The following is an 11,161-nucleotide window of genomic DNA, read 5'->3' as shown; positions in this document are numbered from 1 at the left end:
GGAGTGTGACAGGTGTGTTTTCAGTTGTTAAACCCCTGGGCCGTCGCATCTTAGTAGTGTGTAGGTGAGAGAAAGGATGAGACGATAGACGTAGCTTCAATCCTCACGGTTTGATTTTTATTCTCAAGCTTTCGGGCCCTGCCCTTTATCAAGACTGAGGATGAAAGAAATTGGACAAAATAATGATGATGGATACAGAACATGATATAGATATTGTATACAAAAAAAAACACATAATGATGATCAAGATAATTGAGAAAATAATAACGATAATGATGAGGCAAAAATAGCAGAAAATAACATATATACATACATATATATACACACACACACACACACACACACACACACACACAGTTGTGTTGTGTTGTACTGATTTGCAATTTGAGGGCGCCAATTGACAATACCTTCGCAGAGTATGGTCACAATAATCATACATTTTTCCTACTTTTGGAGGCCCCCGCGTGTTAAATAGAAACCAGCAGGTTTCATAGATATATACTCGTCATTTCATTCCAGTGCAAGAAGTTCCACGTGAACAATCGAATGTACTATTTTAGGTTATATGCACTAAACGATGAGTATCATAACCCCTCATGTTCTCAAAACCGGTGTACAATGACCAGGTGAATCAAGATGTAAATGATCTGCCCTTGTACATACTATATACATTCTTATACCATGGAACTGACATTGATAATGGACAATGAACTGTGGTTGGAAGACATCATGCAGTTAGCACATTAAAAATACTGAAGAAAGCGTAATGCTTACTGGGAGATGTCATTATTCTAGTATACAAAACAAATGTATATAATGTTTAATTTCAGTCGTTACAAAACTTGTGTCTGATCTAAAGTCTAGCAATCTCATTCTCCCATGTATATTTCTCTTTAAATAGCACTGATATGTAGAAGTCTTGTTTAAAGTTTCGCCTGTTATGTATTTTTTTTCAGTGATTCAGTGATTCCAGCACATCAAACCCTGCTGCACATAAATAAATGGATATCCACAAGTAAATGTCATTCAACAGTAGATCAAAAAGGCACATTATAATGAGATTCACCCCTGGCCAGTCGCTTTTTGTCAGTGGCTTTAATACCGGAGAGCAAAGCAACAGTTTCTTTTTCTCATACCTCTTGTGAAATGGAATGAAAATTAAAAACGTATAGGCACTTTCGGGATCTGTATATCTCTCTTCTGATTTATCTTTGAATGATACAGATAGCGTTTCCCTGAGGGTGTTTCATAACTGAGAGCTGAGGTGTTTCATGGCTGAGAGCAAATTTGTCCGACAACTTTGTCGGACAAACGCTTCATGAAATACCCCCCCCCCGCCCCCCCCCCGCCCCCCCCCCCCCTCCAGAACTGATCACCAGTCGCTCGTAAGTTGTTCATAACTTTACGAACAGCTTTATGAAACAGGGCTCCGGTCGTTCAATACCGTACCCTCTTCTCTGTTATTCTTTGCTGGTGTCTTCCATGCTGCTAGATGTTGTAGCTGCGCTTCCTTGTCATTCTACTGAGTTATTTATCACTGGAGTAGTCTGATTGGCAAGTAATTAGCCCACACTCGGGAGTGGAGAGTTCAACTTAAGTTCTTACAACTGACCTATTGCCAACTAGTGCATTGTCAATGGTTCGTTTCCTCGCATAGCGGACTGTTCAGAGGAATGGAAGGGCCATCGGGAGGCGTAAATTTGCGATCGTCTCCTGTCAGGGAGCTTGAGGGCACATTCAGCATACATTTTTTGATGCATTTGTATTTAAGTACACATGAGATGCACACCACCATCACTGCTAAAAGAATTAACGTAACGGTAACTATTACTTTCACATTGTTATTGCCAGATGAGTTCGGTTCACCTGTAAAAGATGATGTAATCATGGTAATATTGCTAATTTCATCAGCTGATCCTTTTGTGCTCTTTGGTGAGTCAGTTGTAGAGCTGAAGTCTAAATTCGGGCAAAATCCCTCATGCCCTCCATTTATTGACTGCCTGGCGAGAGAAGGCGGCTCATGACAGACGGGACCATCGACGTAGACCCCGTGATCTCCCTGAGAATGTAGCCACATGTACCAAAGACGGAGGGCTTCCAAATGACAGTCACAGTTCCAAGGATTGCCTTCAAGAAACAAAACTTGAAGACGACTCAGTGTCTGTTCCATTACATTCTCAAGTCTTGTCAAGTTGTTATTGTGCAAGTCCAGAGTCGTGATTCGTGGGAGGATGAGGACTCTTCCAGCAGAAACCAACTGGTTGTCAGAAAGGATGATCGTTTGAAGTCGACGCAAGTGAGCAAAAATGTCGCTTGATAATATCTTCAGTTTGTTATACGCGAGGTCGAGAACTTCTAGATGTCTCAAATTATCAAAGACACCAGGACCAAGACTTGACAGGTTATTATTATTCAGGGCGATGAACTCCAATTTTATCACAAACTGGAAGGTGTCCGTCTCGATCTTTGCGATCATATTGTGGCCTAAGTATATTTCTCGAAGATCACTGTTCGAGCCATTCAGAGCAAGTCGGTGGAAAAGTTCGAGATTGTTACTTTGAAGGTTAATCGTTCTCAGCTTTGATGCGCCTGCGAAAGTGCTGGCTTCCACCTGCATGATAAATAATCATGAACAGCAATTGATTTGTAACGGTGAGAGTGTTTAGATTTTGTTACACACAATGACTGAAAGAGGTATATAGCCTTCAAGAAAAAATCCACTCTAGAATTTTGTTAATTTCATAAGAAAGAGAACAAATCCTCGCAAAACAGTGTAAAATGATTAAAATCGGATAGGAAATAAAGAAGTTGATTACATTCTGAAATTTCAACATTTTTCCGAAGACACTACGTCTTCTTGACCAGTCTTTATGAATATTCAAATCAGCAAGTTGATGATGTCATGCTCACAATTTCTTGTTCATTTCATATACAGAATTAAAAGAAATTCGAAAATCTCATATTTCAGCTGTAGAGATCCATAATTGAATGGAACAAATGTTAACTCTTATATATTTTGGTATGGGAATGTGTTTAAACTCTTGTTTAAACTGTATTAGCTAAAACAATTTCCCGAATTTCATAGTGAGCAGCTGGTTTTTGAGATGGGAGGGGGTGGTCTATAAGGTAGATAAAGCCTGTAAAAAGCCAGATAAAGGGGGTTCAGGAAGGGCACGTAAGTTTTGCCTCCCAAATCATGTTTTTTATACAAGAATCCACACAGTGATTTCATTGATTACATTTCCATTTTCACCTGAAGAATAGAATTTGAATTTGTGATTTTTCTTTGAAAAAGTTAATTCTAGTTTGGTTACACACATCCTGATCATATCTTAGTTGCTGTTTTTTATTATTACTAGAAACACTGAAATGACGATTTTTATTTTGTGTGTATTGTTCAACACTTCTAAATTTCACCATTTTACTACGAACTCTTTTTTTTTGTCACTGCTTGTTCGATTTTGATGAACTCTTTATTTCTTCTAAGTTAACCAAAGTTAACTTGAAAAATCAAACAGTGTAGTTCCCTGGTGACAATTGGTAACAACGGGTAAGCCTAAAAACTCGCTTGCGCTGCTTGAAGCAGATGCATTTTCTTTCAGACGACAACTAGTAAAAGAAGTCACTGGTCTCATTACTTGAAACTTTCTTAACTTCCACCACATGTGTTGTTTTTTTTTGTACATATCGTGTCAGAAAGTTACAAAAAAGAGCATAATCTGGGAACACTGCTTACATGATGATGTATAATATGTGCAAGTATCAACTTTAACGGCGTCTTACCTGTCTGATTCTATTATTGGACAGGACGAGAACCTGGAGGTCAGAGAAGCCCTCGAAAGTTCCAGGTTCGACTCTCTCGATCTGATTGTGACTCAAGGAGAGGTGGGAAGCAGCATTACATTCCATGGGTACCTCACTCAGCTGTCTGTAATTACAGTCTGCTTCTCGCGTTCCCTCTGAATAGGTACATTTGGTGTCGCATGAAGCAGGGCCCGGAGTTGTCCGAGTTGTCATGTCCTGCCCGCTATAGTGATCTAGCAGTACAGCAACCAGACACATGAGCATGATGTTTTTGCCCATCGCTGTTACTGGCGTTGTTCCTCGCAGATCTGGAGAGTAGAAATAGAGTTTGAATTTTATGTTTATAAAAAAAATATATATATATATTTCCAAATGATTCATTTTTGGAAAATAAGATTTTGCTATACGAGTGGCACGTTTCTCCTCAATAGGGCAAGCATTATTTAAGGCAATTGAAACACTGTACCACAACAACTTCGCCGATGCCAGTGTTTTAGAACACATTGTAACAGGAAAGTTAAAGCTAAACTGTTTGAATTTTACTCATGTTATCTGTATATTTTGTGAATGTTGTATGTTAATTGGACAGCGCTTTGATCAGGTCCCTGTAAAAGCGCTCAATTAGAAACATTATCTTTATTATTGTAGCCACCGTCTGTAATTCCTCAGAATCTTGTATGCGAATTACATTATGGTTTGACGGAATATTTAATCAATAAGAGTATACGTTATAGAAAGTTTCATTAACAAACCTCTTTGGTGATGTACTGTATTCAAATTCTATGCATGCTTTATCCCCAAAAGTTGCCACGTAGGGCTTGCCCGACCTAGCAATGAATAAGTAAATTCTTGCCTTAGAAGCGTAATTGGCAATTGGAGGGAGGAGGTGAATAAAAATGTTCGTTATCAGGTAAAGAAACAATCATAACTTTTGTAATGCTTTAAAGAAATTCTATTATCTTAGAATGTATTTTCGCACGTTTTAAAAGGGCAACAGTCACTCGATGCCCTCAGTTATCTCACCGGAAATGTTTGACATTGATAACAAAGTGCTTCGTTTTTGGCTGGGTTCCATTATTGTGTGATCCGCTCCGCACGCCATGATCTGCCACACTATATTATCGCGGACATATCACAATTTGCGCCACAACTTACATCGTCATTAAGTAATTGTGGTGATCGTGTGATCAGATCTTGTCAAATCTTGACGTCCATCGTCGCAATCGCGTTGATTGTATACAATTTTGTACTTTTCAAACGAGCATTGTGATTACCGTTACTAATCTCAAGATCCGAAACGATTTGTTAAGATATGTTCACTAAAATTACCCCACGATTCAGTCGTGGTGCAAATTGTGACGGACACCAACTACCAGTCACTTGAGGCATGTGTATATAGCATGTCGCATGTAGCGGATCGCATGACAGTGGAAAGCCATCATTAGTAGACCTATAGTGATATGGATATAAGATACGAGTCACAGACTTTTGAACACTGCAATGATGCTACGATGGGTAGCTAACGGGACAGAAGAAACACAACCTAAAATGAACGTTTGTTTGAGCCAGATAATCGGGTTCTTCGATTGTCAAAATCAATTCAACATTCTCATTTGAATAACAGGCAAACTCTGTAATTTTCTTTCCCACAGTTTCAAATCGACGTTCACCTTGGCTGTTATAGTAAACAGAGTAATAAGATCATAATAGTAGAAATTCCATCATAATCATTGCGATAGAAAGTTATCGAATTTAATAGCTTGATACCTTTACATGAAACAGAAAATATCAGGTATGAGAAATTAAAACGAACAATCCAAACTAGGACGAAATGGTGGTGTCATACGCTCACATGTCATCCATTTACCTACCATAAACTCTTCACCAAATTACCATTTCATATGAAAATGAATATGAAGAATGGATTGCATCATCATTCGCATCAGATTTTATACATTATGATAATATATCAGATTTGTAATAACCTGTTAACGATGACTTTCAACGAAAGGGTTGCAATAACTGGATTACCATCCACAAAACATTTGAGTCGTATAATATTTTTTTCTGAAAGACAACGGGAGAGCCGTGATTTGGAGAAGTCATCGCCTTTGGGAATTTCAATATCTATGTTGAGAGCACTATTCAGTGAAAACAGGTGAAACTTATAAATCCCACGAGTTTCTCATCTTTGTCCGAAACAGACGAAACTACTGTCATAGTCTCTAACTTTACCCTAGTTATAGTATTTCGTTCGCGCATATATGGTGTGAACTGTAAATTGCGATGCTCATATTTTGAATATATTATAAAGTGCGATTTTTGATTCACGCATGTTTCGATAAATTGAGTTGAGTCTTTTCGCCAATTATCAAACGTACATCATTTTGCCATCCGAAATAATGACCGAAACTTTAAACTTTAAACAGACACAGGATTTTTTGCTTTGCTCTTTTTTCGATGTGATACAAAATATGGGTAGCTTTTCTGCATGGTAAAACCAACGATGCCATTTGTACAAACTAACCATAAGATGCTGAAAAAAAAAACAATATGGCACATCATTTCCCTCGACAAGAAATTATGCGAAGATTGCAATACACATTTATATGTGCATGACAATAATATATTTGATGATGATGAATGATTAGTCTATATATTTTTTCTTGTTGCGGCACAGACTTGATTACTCGATCGAGTATTAATACTAAAATAAGGGTTTTGTTAAGACAATTAAGCAAATAAAAAGACAAACAAACACAATGAAAGGTGTTAAATGTTAGGAAGTACCTGCCAAAGTTGGAAAACATGGTCCTTTCACACCCAGAATGGCAATGGTGGGAACCAGACATGAGAAGGCACCTCCTTGAACAATAGGTAGTCTGATGAACAAAGCAGAAAAGCACGAAAGCATGGATGCATGGCGCTTAACCACAGTTCGATACTGATCATCGACACGCATGTCATATAGGCCCCCGGGAGCCAGGGGTGGTGGGGTGCAGCACCCCCAACTTTTTGAGTACGAAGTTCCCGAAATTTCTATGTTTGCACGTTTTACACGGTAGCTGGCAAAAATTTTCATGTCTCAATCATGCAACCCCCTTAAAGGGGAAATCCGGGAAATAAAAGTTAGTCCAAAACGAAAAAGTGAAATATAACAAGCCAAATTATGAAAGTTTAAAAAAAATTGGGTGAAAATCAAAACGGCATGCTGAGGGTGGCTCAAGGGATCAGCACCCCTGAAAAACGGCGTTCCATGGACCTGCTTCTCAATGTTCAGAAGTGTAACTGTAAAATGTTCTCTGAACGCATATACAAACATTACTATATGATGATGATGATGATCCACAGCATTTGTATGGCGCCATATATCTGTCACAGAAACATTCAAAGGCGCAGACTCCTCCAAGACAGTTAGCAATTAAATGTCTGGTGAAAAATGTGAGTCTTGAGTGAGGCTTTGAAGTGATCCAGTTTGTCAATTTCACGGAGGAAAGATGGGAGGGAGTTCCATAGGCGAGGAGCAATAGAGGAAAACGCCCGGTCTCCGTATCCCTTGAGATGTGTGATGGGCACCTGGAGAGTGAGGCCAGATGAACGAAGGCCAGGGCGAGGCTGCCGTCGCTCAATTAGGGAAGACAGGTATCCTGGGGCCAGACCAGAGTGTTTACTTCCGATCTGTACATGATAATTATTCTCTGGCCGTTTGCCAATGTGCTCTTGAGAGCTAAAGGGAGAGAGAGAGAGAGAGAGAGAGAGAGAAGGAGAGGGAGAGAGAGAGAGAGAGAGAGAGAGAAGAGAGAGGGAGAGAGGACCGCAAAAAGCAAACTAAGTCGCTAACTTGACAAATTCAGTCAAGCATTTATGACTCGGGCGGGCATGACTATAGAATAGTATTTGACTTCTGTTGGTTTGATAGCCATATAATATAGTCAGTGGTAAATGCTGTAGCTCTGTACAAAGGTCATCCATGATACTTCTGATGACCCGATTAGATAAGCAACAGGTAAATAACATTGTCTTTAACCGAATAATCTCTCCTCGGGCTCCCAGAATACATTCACTTATAACCTACAGCTCGTTACTCCGAAGCTCCTTTATTCCGAAGATTCACCATTCCTACCATTCCTTCGGTCGGTTATTCCAAAGTTCGGTAATCCTGACATCCAGGTTTGCAAATATGAAAATAGAATAAACTTCTGTAAATGAGACTCATCGTGTATGAACTAATTCAAAATCAAACGAATTATTTTCCCCCGTGTAGTTACGTAAGGATTGTACATAAGTGATTCACATACATCACTTTGCCTCTAACTAATAACTAAACTTAAAAGTGACAATCATTACACACAGGATTGGTAGAGGTAAAGCATTCGTCTCACCGAACAACTAAACATGTGTGTGTGTGTGTGTGGGGGGGGGGTATTCCCATTGGTTCGTTGCTCGCTCTGAAGAAATGAAGAAAGTACTGTCAGGATGCATATACTGGCGATCGTCGGTTGCCTTGATGTTTAACCAACCCATAACCCATCACTGCAAAACAATACATATCACAGGTAAAATGACTTTCGCGTTCGGTTTGCTTGTCGTAAGGTGTGATGTGATACTGTCGATTTCATCAGATGATCCTTATGTGCTCTTTGGTGAGCCAGTGGTAGAGCTAAAGATTAAGTTTGGGCAAAATCCCTTACGCACTCCATTTATTGGCTGCTTGGGGAGAGAAGGCGGCTCATAACAGATGGGACTATCGACGTGTGCTTTTTGACCTTCCCTCGAGTGAAGCCTGGAGTAGCAAAAAAAAAAAAAAAGGGATTCTAGTTGACAGTCACAGTTCCAAGGATTGCCTTCGAGTAAGAATACAGGAAGACGACTCAGTGTCTCTTCCGTTTGGTTCTCAAAACTTAATTTTCAAGTTGTTATTGCGCATGTCAAGAACTTTGATCCGCGGGAGGAAATCTATCGAACTCTTCCAATAGAGATCAACTTGTTGTCAGAAAGGAAGATTGTTTGAAGCCGACTCAAGTGAGTGAAAAGTTCTGGCGCTGAAACTGCTGACAGGTCCAAATATGTTAATGATTTCAAATCTGCAAACACACTTTTTGCTAATGCCGTCGGTTTGTAACGCGCAAGGTTGAGCCATGTGATATGTCTCAAGTTATCAAAGACATCATGACGAAGTCTGAACTAGCTATTGTTGTAGAGGTTAATGAACTCTAACTTGATCACAAACTGAAAGGTGCCACTTTCAATGTCTTTGATGTTATTGCTACTTAAATCTATGCTTTGAAATTCAATGTTCAAGCCGCTCAGGGCAAGAATGTCGAATGTCTGGAGATTGTTACTTTGACGGTGAATCACCTCAAGCTTTGGTGCACCAGTAAAGGTGTTGGCTTCCACCTGTATAACAAAAAAATGGGGAAAGCGATTACAAGAATTTTGTTGTGCTGAGGTTTAAAGTGTTCTGTGTACGTGTATGAAGTTGAGTTTTAGCCTAGATAAAGACTCAACCCCCTGTCTACTCTCTGGTACTCATGTGGTAATTGAAAAGTGGACGGTCCGAACACAGACTCAATATTGGTTTGGGAAATTGGGAGTGAAGAACTTCAAGGCGACTAGCAACTCCTGTCATTCTGAGGCATATCATTGAAATCATCAAATCTCTTTAGGAGTTAGGGATGTTGCTGTTACAGATAAACACACAGAATCGCCTATCTAGTGTAATGTGCATTTGTCATTAGTACCGATACTACTGTCCTACAATAACATGAAAAAGTTTTAGGATCATTGCTATCTTTTAATTCTAGATGTGATCTAAATATATTTTCTTTCATTCTTTGCTAATACGCCACCCATGTAGGTCAAAATGAACACTGAGTAGGATTGCACATTCATAGGGGGAAGCCTCGGGAACGAATCGTTGTTAAAATAAACGATTTTTAATGTACAAGCGACAGGGAGAGTTGTGATTCGATCAGTATGACGATTACGTCTTTACCTTGTTTAAGTAGACTCTGTTAGATGTCACTATTTCACAACAAAATTTATTTGTATCTTTCTCACATCTTGATCGAATCGATGAAACATTTACTGCTAAAAATCAAGGACATCTAGAAGTAATTTCCTATATGTTGTTAAAAGAAGTATTGCTTTCTATTGAATTTTGCAGACATTGGCTGAGATAAGCTCAGATACTTGTGTGTTTTTTTTTAATTCTGTTTGCCGCAGATGAACTTTTTCACAGGAAAGTGAGGAAAAGATGTTGTATCCATGGGCTCTTTTTTAGGAGTCCTAAACTTTTCACGTTGGTATAATAAATCATGTTACTAACGAGGAGTATATCTTTAGAAACACTTCGCGTGCTACTTCCACGGCGTCTTACCTGTCTTATTCTGTTGTTGGAGAAGATGAGAACTTCGAGGTCAGAAAAGCCCTCGAAGGTTCCAGGTTCGATTCTCTCGATCTGATTGTGACGTAACGAGAGGTAGGAAGCAGCATTACACTCCACTGGTACTTCACTCAGCTGTCTGTAATCACAGTTTGCCCGTCGCTTTCCCTCCAAATAGGTGCATTTGGCGTTACAGGTCCAAATACTCTGGGTTGGCATGCATTTCCCACTATGGGGATCTAAGAGACACATTATCATGACATTTCTCCCTCTCACTGCTGATGACTTTTAGCCAAACGTTACTTGAAAGTACAAATTAGATTTTGATTCCAATACCCCTTTTGAGGGCAGATTCAACAGCAATTTCCAGACCAGAAAGCTAAACTGACATCGAATGCGTCGTGTGGATTTTGTGTCTGAACTTTATTCCGTAAGATGGCTGATAATCATCGTGCCCAACAATGTATGTTGAGCTTCATGATGAGTTAATTTGCATTATTCACCACTAACGCGGATGCTACAACATATTCCTAAAACATTCAACCACCCCTTTTTCTTCACTTTAAGTATAGGCATAGGCTCGTATCAGTGGAACTAATTACGGGTGCACGTCACGAGACCGACACCCTCGAGTCATACAGCCCACGAGTCATACAGCTCATGAGTCATACGGCCCATGAATTATACAGCTCACAAGTCATACAGCCCATTAGTTCGACACTAAGCTAACAAGGCTCACGACACCGACTCATCAAGCCCCGTGTTGTATCTGTCGAACTCGTGGGCTGTTTTTACCTAGTGTCGAACTCATGGGCTTTATTTGCCTAGTGTCGAACTCATGGGCTGTATGACTCGTGAGCTGTATGACTCATGGACCTGTTTTCAATGTCGAACTCGTGGGTTGTATGACTCGTGGGTGTCGGTCTAGTGGGATGACCCCCTAATTACTACAGCTTTGACAGTGGACTCCTA

The 11,161-nt window shown here is 39.7% G+C and overlaps 1 protein-coding gene and 1 pseudogene across 1 annotated transcript; both read right to left on the bottom strand.

Moving 5' to 3' along the window:
• Positions 1-1,633: 1,633 nt before the first annotated feature.
• LOC140244000 (uncharacterized) lies at positions 1,634-4,083 on the bottom strand. Its single transcript, XM_072323654.1, has 2 exons — positions 3,784-4,083; positions 1,634-2,611 (listed from the first exon to the last, which is right to left on the bottom strand). Exons 1-2 carry the CDS (start codon positions 4,081-4,083, stop codon positions 1,634-1,636), a joined length of 1,278 nt encoding a protein of 425 aa, XP_072179755.1.
• Positions 4,084-4,088: 5 nt separating this feature from the next.
• Positions 4,089-10,447, bottom strand: LOC140243999 (uncharacterized; annotated as a pseudogene).
• Between the last annotated feature and the right edge of the window lie 714 nt (positions 10,448-11,161).

This window comes from Diadema setosum, chromosome 20 (assembly GCF_964275005.1).
Source record: "Diadema setosum chromosome 20, eeDiaSeto1, whole genome shotgun sequence".
Taxonomy (NCBI): Eukaryota; Metazoa; Echinodermata; class Echinoidea; order Diadematoida; family Diadematidae; genus Diadema; species Diadema setosum.
This window is presented reverse-complemented; position numbering and strand designations above follow the sequence as displayed.